General features: G+C 39.0%; 3 protein-coding genes across 3 annotated transcripts; 2 read left to right on the forward strand and 1 right to left on the reverse strand.

The window, feature by feature from the left end:
• Nucleotides 1-797: 797 nt before the first annotated feature.
• On the forward strand, nt 798-2,566 carry LOC143563234 (F-box protein At1g30790-like). Its single transcript, XM_077050828.1, has 2 exons — nt 798-2,404; nt 2,461-2,566. The coding sequence occupies exon 1, from the start codon at nt 995-997 to the stop codon at nt 2,267-2,269; it is 1,275 nt and encodes a 424-aa protein (XP_076906943.1). The 5' UTR covers nt 798-994; the 3' UTR covers nt 2,270-2,404; nt 2,461-2,566.
• Nucleotides 2,567-11,497: 8,931 nt separating this feature from the next.
• On the forward strand, nt 11,498-12,704 carry LOC143563235 (uncharacterized). Its single transcript, XM_077050829.1, has 2 exons — nt 11,498-11,818; nt 11,904-12,704. The coding sequence occupies exons 1-2, from the start codon at nt 11,630-11,632 to the stop codon at nt 12,519-12,521; spliced, it is 807 nt and encodes a 268-aa protein (XP_076906944.1). The 5' UTR covers nt 11,498-11,629; the 3' UTR covers nt 12,522-12,704.
• Nucleotides 12,705-17,329: 4,625 nt separating this feature from the next.
• Nucleotides 17,330-17,644, reverse strand: LOC143563243 (putative mitochondrial protein AtMg01250). Its single transcript, XM_077050834.1, has one exon. It carries the CDS (start codon nt 17,642-17,644, stop codon nt 17,330-17,332), a length of 315 nt encoding a protein of 104 aa, XP_076906949.1.
• Nucleotides 17,645-19,362: the final 1,718 nt, after the last annotated feature.

Genomic DNA, 19,362 nt, shown 5'->3' on the forward strand with positions numbered 1-19,362 from the left:
GTCATCCGGACATCAATTTAGGGATGACAATAGATCAAGTTTAAAGTAGGTTTAAGTAATTTCAATTCTATACATGATTATAAAATCTTGTCCTAAACCTGGTCCAAAACACATCAAGTTCATATCAGGTAATTCAACGGGTTTCGGATATACCCATTAGTTTATTAAAAAAAATACCCTTTGGATATGCCCGACTCGGGTACCTATCATGTTTAGACAAAATATGATTAATAAATTATATCATGTAGCTATTAATTAATTATAACAAAATGGTTATCATAACTTGTCTCAAATGAATAATCAATAAACATGGCATATATATGTTATTAACGTTCGGGTAAGGTAATCAGACTGACACATTACTCTTAGCAAGTATATATTAGTAAAGTATTCGGTCATTACTACTGTATTGTTTTGTAATCAATTGTTTCCTTGTATAGTGTAAAAGTTTTAAGAAATCATTACCAAATTATATTATTGTAAAAAGAAAGGATATGAGAGTTCGAATATATGTTTGAAAGTTTACACGAGTTATCGGAGATCTACCTTTAGCTTGACTCGGCACAAACATTTACACGGGTCAACAAGCTAGTTAATTAAATCAACAGAAACGTACTTTAGTCAAGCTTTTGCAAAATTAGTCAACCGAAATAAGTGAGTTTTTACATTACACCATGACACGAACCTAAGACAATTTGCAAAATTAGGTTTACTCATGAGTTCGGGCCAGATTTAGGATGAACCTGCAAACTTCTTCGCTATATCAACTAGGTTCAAGTCAAATAAGGACAGGCTCGAGGGTTGACTTGTTTAACCCATTTGTTTCCATATTTTTTTTCCCTAAAATCTATTTTTATCAAGATAATTACAAGCATGATTAGTGCCAAAAATCCCTAAACATCATCTCATTTCCTCTTTTACATTATTCTCCCACCCCAATAATATCAAGACATTTGAAATTTGACTTGTTCACTTGTTCATTTTCCCTTAAAAGATGATGGAAACGTTTTTGTGTTGTTTGGCCATCCATGATCACATGGAAAGGTTTTTATCTTTGTTCTTCCCCAAAGACCAAACTCCATTCCCAGAAGAATTCGTCGAAGATATCATCACAGATATCCTCTCAAGACTAACTGTTAAAACCCTACTTCAATACAAAACCGTTTGTAAACCATGGCTCTCTCTCATCTCCGATCCATCATTCGCCAAACTCCAACTTACCCACGCCACCACCGCCCGTTTCATCTCAGCTTATGATCACGCTACTCGCAAACGACACTTTCTCTCGGCTCCTTGTGGCAGTGGTCCGGTCACTCATATCATGACACTGGACAATGCTCCAACTGTTTCTAGAAAAGAAACCACAGAAGCTGAACATCTTAATGGGTTAGTCTTGTTTACTTCTGGCAATGGATTCATCATGCACAACTTTGCTTATGTTATTAGCCCGAGCACTCGTAAGATCTTTAAGCTTCCTGGACCGGCTGCTGAGCCGGTCCAGGCTTACGGAAAGGTGCATATATGTTGTTTTTTTGGTTTTGATGAGTCTAGAAACGAACATAAGATTTTGACCGTTAGAATGCTTGATATTCGAAGCGTAACACCGTTTAAACCGACTAGAATTGAGATTATGATCTTCTCTATGTTAAACTACACGTGGAGGACGATTGACGTTGATCTTCCTTTTGATGTTAGTGGGGATCAATGGTACTATGGGACCAAACATGGTGTTTGTGTCAATAGTGTGATTCATGTAATGCTTCAAAGTCAAAACGAAATATTAGCGTTTGATTTGAGGACGGAAAAGTTTTCGATTATTAACATTCCTCAGGATGCTGCTCCTAATGAAACCGAAAAAAGATACTATAAGAAAGGAATGAACACAATAAAATCTAACCAGCCGGTTCTTATGAAAAACGGCTTTTTAGGAGTTGTAGGTCGTGACCGCGTTGAGGAATACGAAGAAATGGATGTTTGGATATTACAAGACTATGAGAATCGTGTTTGGGTTAAGGAAACTGTTCATTTCTCCGAATTTTGGTTGATGTTAGACGGTCCATTCCCGTTAAATCCAGTTTTACTAAAAGAGGTCATTGTTAAATGGTGGGGGTCTTGTGTGGTGATCATTGTGCCTGCCTATGAGATGGTGACTAAAGATATGGAACCTATAAAATACACGCTCCATCATCCGTTTTTGCATTCTAATACCGTTAGGTTCGATCATGTTAGGAGTTATGTTGAAAGCGTCTTCCCTTTAGAGATGAATTAAATGTATGTCGTGTTAGAGTTTCTGATGTTACGTGATGTTGATGGTGCGTTTTATACGGTAAAGGGATCATTATATGGTACGAGTGTAACTAAATGTTGGCAAGTGAATCATTAAGTACCTTTTTGGGTTTTTATTGTGTTTTCATGTTGAGATGATAAAATGTGTCCTTCTAACAAAATTGCGAGTTGCAGTGATGCTCACCCACATGGTTTCAATCAGTCTATGAAATGATTAGTGTTGACAAATATAAGGGTATAATATTAATGTGACATTCTTCGAGGGAGAGAACAAAACATGTATTGCAGTCATTTAACATGTTAATTTCTTATAAAAACAATCAATCAGTTATGGATTGAAATAGCCATTTTGACTACTACTGACTTTGTCAAAAGATGGCTTTTGACTTTTTATTTATTCAAATTTCATTAAAATTTCCTTTTCAGTTAAGAAATGCCTCTGGATGAAAATATTGCGTGCTAGATGTAAATTTGGGTGCCAGACGGAATATGTTGTGTAATGTTCAGTCTACCACGCCAGGTTGAAATTTGGTACGACAAATGATGAATCTTGTTAGTCGGTGATAATAAGAAGTCCGGACTATTTTATCAATTAAGGGGGTGTTCGGGATTCCTTATTTTATCTCCTTATAACTTTTCATTAAGTTAATAAGTTACAAAAGTGTAACTTATTAAACTTTTCATCTCACAATATAAGCAATTCCAAACACGTACCTTATTAAGTTAATAAGTTATAAGTTAGTAAAAATAAGCAATCCCAAACACCAAATTGGTGTATGTTTTAAACTACTCCGTTTTAATTAAAGATTCTTAAAGCAACATCGAAACAAAGTTTTCGAAATACACAACCGAACACTCTAGTTATATTGTTTAAAAACCGATCAGTTTGGTTATCTGTTTTGCTTAGTCAGTTGGTTTAGTTGGTTTTGATTTTTTTAACTTGCATCAGGACCGGTCAAACAAGGTACCTGGGTAAAGCTAGCACTCAAGTTCTAAACTTTCGGGCCCAGTGGGGGCGTCCATCTTTTCTTTTAAACTTTCATGGGCCTTTATATACAAACGATCGTCCAAACTCCTAACATACATAAACAGTCCTCCAAAGAGGCAAGGATTAACGTCATTTACTGATGCAAAGAAGACAATCTTGGGTTGATCCCAAGAGACGACGTCACCAGGTGATCAAATCGTCCGTCAGATATCACACAAATGGTCAACGACAGTCTAAATGTCTAGCGTACGGCCGTCTCTAGACACACTAGACACCCATCATGCTTATATTGGGCAACCCTGTGCAATTTTTATATTGAAGTTAAATTTTAATCATTAAAAAAATGACCGTTCAATACATCACAAACGTCGGTTTGTGATACGATCCAACATCCATGACCCGTCCATAACCAACCCATAGCCTATTTCACCCACGTGTTTCCATGTTTCCCATTTCTTTGCATGCATGTTTGTTATGTTGTTCTTCCTAGATGCACGTTTACTTTATTTTAGGTAGAGTAGTGGAGTAGTGGGTGTAGTTTATTTTATTTGCATTGTAGCCTATAAAAAGGCATTTCAATTTAGTAATGAGAAGAAGAGAAAATTGCAACAAGTATGTATCTTTATAATTTTAATTAGTTTCTTAATTTCAATCGGAGATCGCCAATCTCGAATTTGGTTACTATCATTGGTGCTTTCATTCTCGACCTCTTCCTCCAATCATGCCTCCTCGCCGTGAACCGCCTACCACTGATGAACTCCTCACCGCCTTAACTGAAAGCATGAAGCAACTTACTGTTGCGTTCACTGCTAATACCGACCGCATCGTTTCTAGCCAACAACAACTTGCTATTGATCACAAATCCCACCTGGATGTGATCGTGAAACAACTCACTGCTCAATATGAGCAAACCAATCACCTCATAGCCACCCTCCAACAAACCAATCCCAAATCACCCGACCCTAGCAGTTCAACACCGCAACCTCCACCGCCGCCGCCTCCACCACCTGGTCACCAGCCGCCGCCGCCGCCTCCTCCACCACCTGGTCACCAGCCACGACCGACCGGTAACAACCAGCCACCACCGCTCGGTAACAACCAGCCCGTCCTCCAAAAATTATGTTACCTACCTTTGATGGGTCTAACCACCATGGCAACAACCGTTGTGCGACAATGCGACTGAACCGAACGCTAATGGAAGACGTGAGTGGCGACCACCATGGCAGCAACCATTCTCGGCCTTGAGGACAAGGCCGTTTTTTAGACGGGGAGTATTGATACGGTCACCGTATCTACCCACGTTGCACTATCCTTCTTTTCTGCATGCATGCATACTATAGCACTTACCCATGTTGGCATGTTCCCATGTTCATGATTATGTCATGTAGTTGCACGTTCTATTTTAGTTATCCTAGTATGGTTAAGTTTATGTGTATTTAAGTATGGTTCTATTAATGAAAATGGAAGAAGAATATTGAAGTAAATTACTATGTCTTGTTCTCTCTATTTCTTTGGAGTCTAACCCGCTCAAAGAGTCACTATATTGGAAAATTAGCCATCTCGAATCGGTTATCTATCAGTTTGTGTTTTCTTTTGACGACCGTCTATAGACGCGCTAAATGCCGTCAAGCTCATATTACGTTTACATTTTCACATTAAATAAAATTTTAACAAACCTTTTAAAATATATTTCTCCACAGTCACTACATGGCATTATGTGTTGGTATACAATCAATTGAAGCAACCACAGAGCGTATGTTAAAGAATTTGAACACAAGCTTTACATATTATCTCAAAAAAGTACATATAGAATGGAATTAAGGATTAAAGGATGATAAATAATAACAAGAAATTAGTTAATGAAGAACTTTTTAATAGAAAAACACGTGAAAACCCATAATCTTACCAGTTATGAAGCGGTTTTGAAACCACCAATGACGAATGGTTCTTTCACTTAATACCTTCTAAACAATCAATTGGTGAAGTTATATATTGATCGAAAAGAAAATGTGTTACTTCATACCTTCTAAACACCACTTTGTTAATGATCAATAACATTCCAAAACACACATAATTAATCATTATTTAATCGTGACAATAACTTTATTCGATAACTACTTTGCAGGTAATGTTTGTAATATTCTAAAAAATGAAAATGTTAAATGTCTTCCAACTGTGCCCAAATTGGAATCGAAGAGCTCTTTATCTATATCTATACTATATATATATTTACACTATATATAATGCATGAAAGAAAGACAAATTAAGACACAAGTCAATCAACACATGGTACCGCCTCTAATACAACTACGATAAGAACAAACTTGTCAACTAAAAAAGTGTATTACATAATAATTACAACATTGACCCCTTTAATTTGCTTAAGTTTTTTAAATTTTAAAATAGTTACAACTATAATCCTTGATCTTTCACTCTTATATTGTTTTTATTTTCTTTTTTAACTTAACTTCCCTTATGATTTTTAAACATTAATAACTTTTTCATATGCTAATATTTTTTTAAAAAAATTATACCATAAAAACGAGCATGTTTTCTTCTTTAATTTGAGTATCATATTGTTATAGTTTATTTCATTTAAAAAAATAACATTTTATATAGAGGCGTTTGCAGTCTGGTTATGATGATTTTTAAATTAAACCGTGAGTCAATCCGTTAGTAACTGGTTTTTGTCGTCGAAAAAAGCGAAACGGACCTTTGAAAATTGAAAATGACCGGCCAAAAGTTAATGAAAAAATTGAGTGGTGAAATCAAACCAATGACCGGTTTGAACGTTTTTCGGTTTCAAATCTAATAACGAACACCCATAAACTTGTTACATGATTACAAATGTATGTGTTTCCCGCTGAATCGCGCGGACACCCGTCTAATAGTGATTGAATAGTTAAATAATCTAAACATTTTTATCGAATAGTCTCAAAAGTCAAGACTGATGATAAAATGAGTATATAAAACTACCGTTGAAGCAATTACATTTGCAGTTGTCAATGAAACCATTCACTCTTAGGAAAACCAAACTATTAACGACCATCAAAACAAAATTAAATTGCAATCCTCATAGAAAACCAAGTTAACGACCGTCTAAGTATAAAGGTGACCGTCATCCTCATTGTATAGGCTAACATCAACCACGCCAAAATAATTCATAGAATGATTTCATGCTGACCTTCACTGTACGCCACATTACACTCCACTCCTCTTCACTTCTTTTCACTCAATCAATGAAATACATCACTCGAAACCTAATCTTCAATTCCTTTTTGTTTTTAAATAAAAAATATATATTTTAGCATAATAAACAATAAAAGAAAAGCATAAAAACCAAGTTCAAATCCCACTAACAACACTTTAGAGGGACATAAGCAGCTCAATGAAAGAAGACTGGGATCTTTGTGATCTCCAATTTGATCCTGAGAGCATCTGAGTTTTACCACTAGTGGGTCTTTGGGCGGGTGGGTTTTCCCCGGAACTGAAGATAACTTGGAGGCGCTTAAGGACTCCGTGCGACTGGTTTGGGCTTGCTGGCGGTGACATTTTGTCATTGAGTCATCACGTACACAGTACCTAGGCAATTTCGTTTGTTGGCCGTTAAAAAAAAGAAAAAAAAAAACAAGCCGTGGAGGTGTGTCGAAAATTACGTCACGTGAGTTGTTGGACGTTTTTTCATGAAAAAAAATACCCGAACATGTACACTGCACCGACCTTTACGACATGAACTATATTTTATTAGTCAAACCGACCGACCACATCACCACTAACCCAGATCGACAATTGGCTAGTACTTCATTCCAGGTCCCACCATAGTACCTGATCCATTACCCAAGATACTAAACGTTACCGTTTCTCCAAACCATATGCGTCTCGGTTGTTCATCCTATATATATACATGTTTACAACATCAGAAACGCAAAGATCTAGTTCTCTTTCGGTGTGACGACCGACCAAACCACTTTTCCCAGATATATTGATTGAATTCCGCTCCAAGTGGGACCCACAGCAGTACAAGGTTCATGTTCGCCATTCCACGTGGCGCCATGATTTGCAATTAGAGCATGAGTGTTGGTAATTTTAAAGTTATAAACTTATAATTGTGACTTAAGGAAAATATTTGTTGAAAGAAAATAATTCTAATATTTCATTGAAATGGCAATCATAATAAGAATTAAGCCTAGGTAAGTATTGGACACAGTTTCTTTTAGGACTTTAGACCGAGTGTAACGGAGATGGGGTCACATCATCACTATATTGTCGTTAAACCATTTCGCACAAGGAAAATAGAGCGCCGAAGAAAGAAAATGTGAGCGTCAACCGAGTAACGATCTAAGGGGCTCAAGAGTTAGGGCACAACCTATTCCAATCAATCAAAATACCACATTCACATTTTTATATGAAAGCAGAATTAGATAATAACCATGTTTTCAGTTAACCATTGCACGTTTTTTAGTGAAAAGTTAGTGATCAAGTGGCCCGATGCCTACGTGACAGTGACAGTGACATAGCGGAATATTTTTTCACTTTTTAGTTAAACTATCAAACTCAGTCTTAGCCGTGTTACACCTCTGCTCATTGCTCATAGTTGACTCTCGAATAGTTTCACTATTCGAGATTTGGTGAGTGATGAATTATATTCAAATTTATCACTAGGGATGCTATCAAGAAAAGTTTATAATTGTTATGCTTAAAATGTTGTGAGTTTTAGTTACCATGTTATGACTTTTTATCATATAGTTATTGAAAGTTTTAAACACAAATGTTTAGCTTTTAGCCCCTAGAGCTTGCATACATATACCTACGCTTCTATATTTGAAGAAACACTAACCAGACCCCGGACAGATTACTGGTAACCTGGGGGTTGGAGAGCTGTTTCCCACGAGGGGTTAGACCCTTGGAAGATGGTTCTTCTGATAACCTGCAAAACAGACACCGTGAGCTCGTCACTGAGAAGGGGGGGGTTCCTCCTTGTGACCACCCTCCGGCGTGAGAATCAGACTAGATTGCTCTTTAAATATAAAAGTATATTAAGAGATTGCTAGAGCAGATATCAGGTATATTATGATAAGATAAGATGATCATACCATTGGGGTATTTATAGCCGAAGGTAGGTTTCCAAGGGGTTTAGCCGGCCCAACACGCTACCAACTGTAACCTATGCACGTGCCCTGCCTGTGAGTGGTGGATAGGTAGCGGCTGACACAGAGCAGGCGTGTCGTGCACTCTTCCTCTTCTGCCAACTACAGGCTAGGCACGTGGTATGGCAGGAGTTGGTGGGTAGGCGGCGGCTATTGGTCACAGTGCTGTGGCGTGCTGTCTGCCATGCTGCTGTCAGTGAGCTGTCGCATTCTTGGTCAGATCTTTTGTCTGTACCTCGTCAGGTATCACACAAAAGATCCTCCATCATACGGACTGGCTCATTTAGGCGGGAGTTTTCCCCCTCCCGCCTTTGCTCATTCCTTCAGGTGACACTGGGGAGAGTTAAGTGCCTAGTGCGTGTAGCCATGCTGCGCGGGTGGCCTTCCCTCATGGCTTGTATCCGAGGCTGCGGGAACAGGCGGAGTCCTTCACCATGGGAGGCATTTCCTGCGGGACCAGCTTGCATACTGCGCGTAAGGACGTCACTTCTCTGAGCGTGGTTGGTCCTGCGGATCCAGTTGGTCTCTGCGCAGACGTCCCCGTTTAAGGTGAGTCTTGCGGGTCCAACTGGGCTCTGCTGGGACCTACCTCTTCAAGTCCCCCCAGTCCAATGTTCGTCTCATGCATGTTTAATAAAGTGAGGTGAACTTTTGGACTTAAGCAGAGGGTTTTGAAAAGGGTTTTTGTAAGGTTTTCCATGGGGATTCTTCCCGCGGAAGTCCTTGTCACTTGCAGAAATGCCCGAGTTTCCTGCTTGGTCTTTGAGTATGATGCGGGTAGGCTGTAACCTCCTCGCAAGTCAGGAGCGTTGAGTCCTACTTGTGTGGATTCTCCGTGAGGTTTTGGTAGTTTTGAACATAGTGATCAATTATGTTAAAACCACCAATTCCATCCTGGAGCTTCAAACAACGTAGTTCTCGACGTTCCCGCTATGCGGGGATGTTATTTCCTTTTCCGCAAGCATTGCCCAGAAGATCCTTCTTGGTTTCAATTCCCAGCGGAGCGCTAGGTATGTGAAGGGTTTTGCCTTAACACTGTACCTGCGCTCGTCTTACGGTTACTTTACTTCCAAGGTATTCTTGGCGTCAATTCCCTGCGGGTGCTAGGTATGTGAAGGGTTTTGCCTTTACACTGTACCCGCACCTGTCTTATAGTTACTTGGTTGCCGAGGTACTTGGCTTCAATTCCCTGCGGGTGCTAGGTATGTGTAGGGTTTTGCCTTAACACTGTACCCGCATCCGTCTTATGGTTACTTGTTCGCCAAGGTTTTCTTGGCTTCAATTCCCTGCAGGTGCTAGGTATGTGAAGGGTTTTGCCTTTACACTGTACCCGCATCCGTCTTACGGTTACTTGGTCGCCAAGGTAAGGGGGTCTTTTCCCGCTTACTTTTTAAATTTTTGATTATTCAAATTTTGAATTTTGAAATTTGAAGAGTTGGTGAATGGATAAGAGCAATCCAATACCTCAAACGTCGTGCGACGGTTTCTTCTGACTGTGTCAGGACGTGCCAGAAGTTATGGCGACATGACATGTGGTCATTCCAGTCGTTTTTTCAGGCGCGTGGGCACGGGATTTCGGGCGCGTGGCCGCGAAATTACTGGCACACGTCCTTTCAACAGCTGTTGCCAGCTTGCTTTTTGCCACGTGTCATAGTTTCATTGCACCTTCGATTTCTCTCTCCTACGCATTAAATTCACCGCATTAATTACGATTACTATATAAAGGGGGAGAGGGTTATTTGCAATTCACACTTTTCACTTTCATCTCTTCTTCTCAAGTAATTTCCGGCGAATTTTTCTGTTCAGTAAAGCATTACCCTGAAATCTCTTTTCATCTTTCTTCCACCATGTCTTCTCATGATGCTGATGACCAGAAGACTGCTGGCGAATGCCAGTGCTCTCTTCCTGTCGATCTGTACCAGTATATCGTCAGGAAGTTCATGCTCGAGTCTCTCGAGCCTGAGTTTCCTGAACCCCACCATACTGTGTACGATGCCCCTAGTGGCAAGATCGGGGTTTATGCTGCATTCTTTGTCTACGGAAATCTTAGGTTTCCGTTGACAAAGTTTGTGTACCGTGTCCTGGAGAGGCACGGTGTGCACCTGACCGAGGTGCACCCTATGGCCATTGCCAAGGTCCGGCACTTTGAGTGGGTGTGCCGGATTCTGGGCATCGAGCCCCATGTGGACCGCCTGATGACCTTCTACACTTGGAGGTGCATCCAGGGGTGGTACAGTCTTACAACCCGGATTAAGGGTTTAAAGATTTGTACCACCGAGCGGAGTCTTCGCTCGTGGAGAAGAGAGTTCTTCTTCATATCCGCTCGCGCCATCCCCATCGCCATGAAGTTCAAGAATGGCCAGGCGCTTCCGAACCTTCCCGCCCTCAACTACGAGGAGGCGGAATGGTTCTCGAAGATATCCCGGGTCCAGTCCCCGGTTTTCCGTTTTCCGGAGTCGGCGATGGTGATGCTGGGGATGAGCCGGGTGTGGAAGGCGGCGAATGCGGATAAGGTTCCGATCGTTCTTGAATATGGTTCGAACTCTGTCCCTTATGGTACGTCTTGTTTCATTTTGCTGACTTCGATTTTTTCTAACTTTCTTGTTGATTTCAGAGGGGAACGATCTTCAGTCGCTCCTGAACCCGCGAGAGGGAGATGGTCCCGCGCGGATGGGTACTCGTGCTCTGGATGAGAACGAGTTGCCCATCTTAGAGCAGACCGCGGGTCGGTTCGTGGAGGTTTACCCGCCGGGCCAAGAGATCCTGAGCCACCGACGGCCAGGTAAGCCTATCTTCTACCCTGAACCCCTCAATGCTGTGCCTGCTGCTGGAGTTGTTGACATTTCTTCTTCTGAGGAATCCGCAGAAGGTCCTCCACTGGCGCGGAAGAAAAAGGCTGCCGCCGGGAAGGGTAAGGAGAAGGTGTCTACTGCCGGCCCGGTAGTCCTATACAGAAACTAAAATCAGAAAACGATAAGTTATGGGATTAAAAAATATAAAAAAATGAAATGTTTTGAGGGTCCCTATGATTAAAACATAAAAAAATTGGCCAAAGTTTAAACGGCCTTGCATCCCGACTCCTATATAAACCACCCCAAATTCCCTTTCAAACACACCGTCATTTAAACATTTTCAAAAGTAAAAACTTCCCATTTCATAATAGCAATTCCTACATTTTGTATTAATTGTCTTCCCTTTTGCTCCAATCATGGCTGACAATGTCGTTCACCAGCACTCCCCCAAGACCAAAGAGCAATGTGAAAAGAAACCGGCCCATGGTTTGCTTGATTGCTTTGGAAAGAAAGATGAAAACAAGAAGGGTGAAGAGACTGAGCGCAAAGACGAGAAGAATGAAAGCGTACCCGCTAAACTCCACATATCGGATAGCAATTCAAGTGTAAGTTCTTTCTTTTATATTGTCTATAACTATAATATTATTATCATCGGCGTTTAGAAGGTAATCATAATGCTTGTGAATGTAGTCGAGTGATGAGGAATGTGAAGATGGAGAGAAGAAGAAAAAGAAAAAGAAAGACAAAACTTTGAAAGAAAAGGTCCAAAAGCAAATTGAAGAAGATAAAGTGAAGATCAATGCGAAGATTGAAGAGGCGAGAGAGAAGGCCTTGGAGCTCAAAGAGAAAACCATTGAGAAGATTGATGAGGGCAAAAAGAACGTCGAAGAGTTCAAAGAGAAAATCGAGGAAAAAGTTAGGGAGTACAATGAAAAAAATAATGACAAGCGAAAAGATGACATAACTAAGTATGAAAAAGTGGTGGTAACACCACCACCACCACCACCACCATCATCTTGTGAAGTTGTTGTGCACCCACCGGAGCCAATTAGTGAAACTGAAGAGAAAAAAGGGTTGATTGAAAAGATCAAGGATAAACTCCCTGGCGGCCACAAGAAGACTGAAGATGAACATGCTACTGCACCACCACAACCACCGGTGGAGGTGCAAAATGTTGACCACCATGTGGATGCTGAAAACGAGAACAAGGAGAAAAAAAGTATTTTTGAAATGATCAAAGAAAAGCTTCCGGGGTATCATTCAAAGAGCGACGAGGAGAAGAAAGAAAAGGAGTGCAACAAGGCATAAGTATGAGTTCTTGGTTTGGTTATCTTAGATTTGTGAATGTTTGTTGCTTTAAGTTATTGTTGTTTTTAAATCATTATGTAGCTTTTTATGTTTTAAGGTGTTTTAGTACTTAACCTTTTTAAATCAATAATATTACGTAATAATAAGTACCCTAACTATACTGATAAATAAGTAATTTGGGTGCCAAATAATCTCTTTCTTGCACATCCACATACCTACGATTTTTAAATTTGTCACCGCCACATACATTCGCCGTCTTTTCTTTTAAAATATTTTCAATTTTAACTTGTAAAATATAATAGTTTTAAATAACTTTTATATTCGGAAGTTATAATTACTTATATTTATTTGATAGTTCATGTATACAAAATGGTGCTTCTAAAGAGTGTCATTATAAATTTATTATTGTTTTGCAATAAAAAAAGTAACTCGACGTACACCCTAAAAAGGATACACAGGAACAAACCAATTTTGAAAAATATAAATATAGTACTTTCTTGACACAATAAAGAAAAATATTATAATTTCAAAAGAAGTCGGTAAATATTCGAAAAGAGGATAAGTACGATGCAACATTTGAATTGATATATAAAACAAAATCCCTTGGGATATATATATTGGCCGTCTATATATAAAGAGGCAAACTACGTGCGCAATTAGTTAATTGTTCGTTCACAAACCCACCCTAGATCAGATCAAGGGAAGACGAAAGTGTAAGTGTGGTCGATTGATCGATAATCTTACCCTAAAGCGTACAGACAGATACGTAATCGATCAAAGAAAGATGTGCGACACTTTCCTTGATCTTGAAGTGTTGACCGTGGACGTTTATGGTTTTGAACTATGTTCATTGGCACGTGGCTTCAAGATCCCTGTACTTGTGAGAATTGTCTACCGTTACATACACGTTGAGGGCCTTCTGTTGGACTCTTTAAGGTTGAAAGAGGAAGCATTCCATTCTGCAAACAGCACGACTCAAAACAAACAATATCCAGATGCAGATGCAGTTGGCGTTGCCATCAACATGCCCGCCGAGAAACAGGTAAGTATTCCTTGTATTATTTATTCACCATGCATATTAAACGTACAACAGTTCCCTTTTTTTTTTATTTGTTCCTAACACTATATATATGTCTATTGTTTTTAAACAGTTGAAGGGCGTTACGATTGAGAAGGTTAGGAGTCTAAAAGTAGATGAAGCTGCTAGGAAGCTACACACATTGATGTTGATGGTCCTCAGTTGTGGTCTCAAACGAATCGCATTTGCGTTTAAAGTTGAAGAGTCTAAAATCATTGAGATTGTTTCAAGATATCGAGCTGCTATGGGAGCGCGTCTGGAAAGGTTGAAGATGAAGCGGGAAGTGGTACTTGGAAAACGAGAATTTATGCAAGAGTTTGATTTCAAACAGATTGAAGAAGAATGGGATCAAATCTATGCTCTTGTCAAAGATATTGAAGAGTCTGCTGCAAGGAAAGATTAAGGGTTCTTTCGAATCTTCAATTTGAATACTTCAACTTGATATATGTAGCTTCAAATTTCCAAACTGAATGATTAAATCCTCATGCTCCTCCCTTTAATGCTTTGATTTTATGCTTGTTAAAGTTTACCATGTGATTATTAGTATTATTATTATTAACCTGCTCATCTTGTCACCACTAACTAATAATCATAGATGACTTTTAAGTAAGCATCAGAAGCCACACATAACACTAGCAAGTAAAATTGTAAATTGTAAGAGCATAGTGATTTTAATGATAAAGGTATAAAAAACATTATTTAATTGAGAATGAGTAAGGACATGTAATAGCCTATCCTTTCAAGATATACCTACCTATATCGAAAGACGTCATATGAAAACCTAGGGTCAACAGATTTACTTTAGGTACAACAGCTAGTTGGTAGCTTAACTGCCAACTATTCCGTCGGTCAGACCAACTCGCTTATGTGGGTTTCTTATTATCATTTGAATAGATGTATCTCCTTTGTTCCTTTGCATAGTAATCTCACGTAGGACAAGCGGGTAAGAATGAACCATAGCCGACGATCCTAGTCTTAATGAGAAATAATATGTATAAATTCCTAATTAAACTTATAGTCGCATGTGTGTGCCCAAACACCGCCTGCAACAGATCCATTCTTTATACACAAGTTGAAAACCATAAATGAATGTGTGAACCTATTGACTATTTAAGGTTGCGATGATTTCCTAAACTAGGCCATCGCCTATAAAAGGGTCGTGCGAACTTGTTGGAGCAGCGCCCCATTAGCTAAACTGGTATTATAGTTGATGTTGTCCGAGCCTTTTGGTCTTATTTTTGATAGCTTGAATGGATTCAAGACTGTAGTCGACTTAAACCGAACACGACCCCTTTAGATAAACAGGTTAATAGTAAAAAATGAAAAGTGTATTTTTCGTTACATTCAAATTAAACTTTTTTCTCAAGGTTTAATACTAGTTGGTAGTTTAACTTTTTTTTATTTGAACAACAACTTTCATACAAAACAAACCAAAAACCTTCCTACCAAGATAGTAGCAAAGGTTGGCCCCACAATACAGCCGAAAACGAATTACAACACTATTGATTTCCACTTATATCAATCTAAACTCATATAATTTACCCTATTTTTTATCCATAGAAAGCTCAACACCTTTAAATCTCCTAGCACTTTATCAATCTTTACCGAATTGTTTTCGAAGATGAACTCATTTTGAGCTTTTCAAAGACACCAAATAGTAACCATCACGATTGAATAAACCAATTTTCTTTTATAACCAACCTCTGGGACATGTTTGACGGCCCCAAATAATCCTTGAATATCTTTGACATGAGAAAGTTGAAAGTTACATCACCTACCAACTTTTTACCACACCACGTTTGCAACATAGCACGAAGCAAACAAATGGTCCACCGACTCTCCTGCCGCGAAACAATTGCAATATATATCTGGGCCGAAAAAAATCTTCCTTTTTATCAAGTTATCACATGTGGGAAGACGATTCTGGATGGCTCGCCAGACAATCGCATTCGCCTTCAACGGCATGATGGTTGGTTAATTTGTATATTGTTTAGTTCGTTTATTTCTTAGTTTAATCGTTTATTTTATGAACTTTGATACTTCATACGTGCAATATTGGATTTCAGGTCACAGGCGTTAAAGTACTTATTTTGGACCTGCTGATGCATGTATTGAAGACCCGAGATGTCCAGCACGCGAAACGAGACATACAAATGATGTTTGCTGGTGGCATGTCCCATCGCGATACGCGATGGGCATGATTGAAGACCCATCGCGTGGCGCGATGGGTTTAAATGAAGAATTGACCAAATGGTCCATCGCACTACACGATGGACTTGTGAAGCCCCCATCGCGATACGCGATGGGGAGTGCAGACGGGAAAGTTAGGGTTTTAATCAATTTTCATCCATTCACGACCCGATCTTCGTTTTTATCATCCAAGACGATTTCCAGAGCTTCCAGGGGGTGATTCCATCATTCCAGATCGTATCAAGACCACCTACATGTTCCACTACATCATTATTGACGATTCCACGATGTCGAGGCTTGGCTAATCTCTTTGAATCTCGCCCAGGAATGTATAGTTTGTAATCCTTTCAGTTTTCTCATGTGACTAAGAACACTTATGTATAATTGTTTATGGTTGATATATGTAACATCCGGCCCCTCGCACCACCAATATTGTTCTCTCTGCCCACGAAGAGCTCACGGATTTGTGTTTGCCTAAGCCTAAGAGTGGGACAATGTTGTGTTTTCCAAGGGTGTTACAATATATGATTATAGTTTTTTGGTATTTCTGTGTGTTCAATCGGTTTAGGTTTACGTTGATCTGAACAACTCGTTACCAGTTGCTATAATAATTGATCATATGATTGTTTGATTAGATTGAATATGATAAAACATATAATTGCCCTTAACTGAGTCACACTGGCAGGGACTATTTGATAACCAGTGTCGTGTGTAAAGCAATTGTTGACGTCTAAGGTTTTGTCCGATTGATCAGTCTGTAGTTAACTGGTAATAATTAATCTGTTAGGTTGCATGAGATTACTGTTAGTTACTTACTTGAAGTCCCGGGTGTGATTTACTTTTATTAATTGATTGAAACTCGCTTGCTTGTTTGTTTGCATAATTCTCGAAATTCAACTTATTTGCTTGTCCCAAGTACCATTTAAGCGTTTGTTGTGAGGAATAACCGGCCAAGATTGTGGTGTATGGTGAATGGCCATTATAACCTTTTTCCTTAGACAATCATCTTTCACCTTGAATCTCCACCACCATTTTGATAAAAATGATAAATTAGAGTCTTTAAGAGGACATAAACTTAACCCCCCATCCTCTTTAGCTGAGGTTACTCTATTCTAAGCCACCCAACGCGTTTTTTTTATCCTCACTTCCCCCCCACAGGAAATCTCCTTCTTTTAGCCTCTAGGATCTCTAAAATCTTTACTGGGGCTTGGTAAAGGGAGAATTAGTAGCTTGGAAGGCATTCGAGAACCGCCTTGATCAAAATTATTCGACCACCCATAGAAAGTGTATTAGCTTTCCACAAAGCTAGTCTTTCATCAAAAACATCCACTACAATTTGCCAATTATTAATTTTATTCGTATTAGCTCCCACTTTAATCCCAAGATACAAAAACGATAATTCCCCTGCCTTGCAATGAAGAATATCTGCCATCCCCTTGACTTCTTGATAATTCACTTCCACCCCAAACAAAGTGGTTTTTCTTAATTTTATGTTCAGCCCCGAAACTAATTTAAAAACTCTCAACAACCGCTTTAGAGATTACACATTGCTAACCGACCATTCTCCCACAATTAAAGCATCATCAACAAATGACAAATGAAATAGAAGAGGACCTTCGTTAGGCATTTGAAAATCTTGAAAAACCCCATTATTACATCCATTCTTAAAAATCACCATCAACGCTTCCATCGCCATAATGAATAAAAATGGAGATATTGCGTCGCCTTGTCTTATGCCTCTTGAATAACTGAATTCAAATGTAATAGACCCGTTGACTAAGATAGATGGCCGAGCCGATGACACAACCCCATAAATCCAATTTCTCCACAATATAGCAAAACCCATATTAGACATTACTTCGTATAAAAATTTCCAATTAAAGTGAAATCCAGAAATCCAATTTCTCCCATATTAGACATTAATATTTAATACTAGTATAAAGCCCCTGGCGTTGCCGTGGGGGCGTAAAACTATACCAAGTAGCGTCCATGCAACACCACCACTAGCGACCGCCAAAAAAATCTTATAAAAATAAAAAAAATGAAAATATAAAAACCGAACGAAAAGTAGACGTAAAACGTTGAATCATGCAAGTTAAAAGTAAAAGATAGAAAACAATAACTAAGTCAATCAAGAACCCACGCGTTGCGACGGGGCCGCTAAACAGGGAAAAATATGCGTATAAATGTTTAACCATACACGCACATTACAACATGTTAACTTGAGATCGAAACACAAAATTAAAAATTTATAAAAAATAAAAAGTAAAGAGAAATAAAGTTGAAAGTAAAAAAAATGTTAAGGGTTCGAATTAAGCAGCAACAGTTTCTCTCCGCCGGTGATGGCGTCCAACAACCACCCATTCCCGCCGGAGGTAATGAAAATATCGTCGAACCTGTGTTTGCCGCCGGAGGTAATGAAATCGTCGTCGAACCCGTGATTGCCGAACCTGAGATTGCCGCCGGTGATAATGAGATTGTCGTGGAACCTATGATTCCCGCCGGACCTGAGATTGTCGGCGGTGTCCAAGATGAGTGGCCTCTAGATGCTGAAATGCTTATGGCAAGAATCACAAGTTTCATTCAAGCTTCTACTCAACTTCTCGAAGGCCTTAAATCGGATCAACTGCGGTTTCAAAATGGCCTTCAAGAACCACCAGAGAATAATGGAGTACCGGTGGGTGGTAACAACGATAAGAAGAAAAGGAAGAAGAAGAAACTACTACAGCAGGGGCTTGATCATGGGTATTTCAATTTCACCAACAGAGCAATTCGGGTTCCGTTCGTTATCGTCGGTGTTATTGCAGTTGGTGTGGCAATGTGGTTCGGGTTTCGGTAAGCCTGCTACATTTTTTACATAGTTTTATTTTGAGATGATAGGTCTAAGAATTTAAAACTTGGTTTCTTGGATATGGCGTTCGTTCTTGCAAGAATTGTGGTCTGTAGATATTGTGTTCAATTGGTTAGTTTCATACTGTAGAGTTGTTAAAATGGTCGGATGTACGTGTGTATATGCTTTGTTTTGATATAGTTTTGTTGTAAACGGTCAGTCAGTTTCATGTATAGATGAATATATTCTTGTTTGACTATTTTGAGCAGCCATTTATGATCATACATATTACATACCATGAGTCATGTTTGGAAATAATGAGTTACTATTATTATGCCTTGGTTTGATTAGTTAATGAATGACCAAAATTCACCATGCTTAACCATACACGATAAGTTATGTTTGACCTTGACCTTGATCTTGATTGACTATTTTGGACCATGATTGACCTCATGAGTCAAATTAGATGTAGTTGGAAAAATACTTTACCAAACAGGTGTAATTGGAAACATAATGCACTAAAAAGGTTTCAGATATGTAATGTTGGAAAGATGAATTTCTAGAATTGCATGTATTTAAGAAAAATATGTGTTTCTAATTTTCTATTGAGAGAATAGTCTATTATAAACCAAATGTTAAGATAGAGATAGTTATAATTCAGAAACATGACTCTGTTTGGGCAGGCCAACAGTTTTGTTTATGTTTGGTTGCAGTTTTCACAAGAAGCCATTAAAAGCATGATA

The sequence above is a fragment of the Bidens hawaiensis genome, unplaced genomic scaffold, assembly GCF_021521415.1.
Source record: "Bidens hawaiensis isolate Kalapana, Puna unplaced genomic scaffold, B.hawaiensis_p1.1 tig00021345_1, whole genome shotgun sequence".
NCBI classification, from domain to species: Eukaryota; Viridiplantae; Streptophyta; class Magnoliopsida; order Asterales; family Asteraceae; genus Bidens; species Bidens hawaiensis.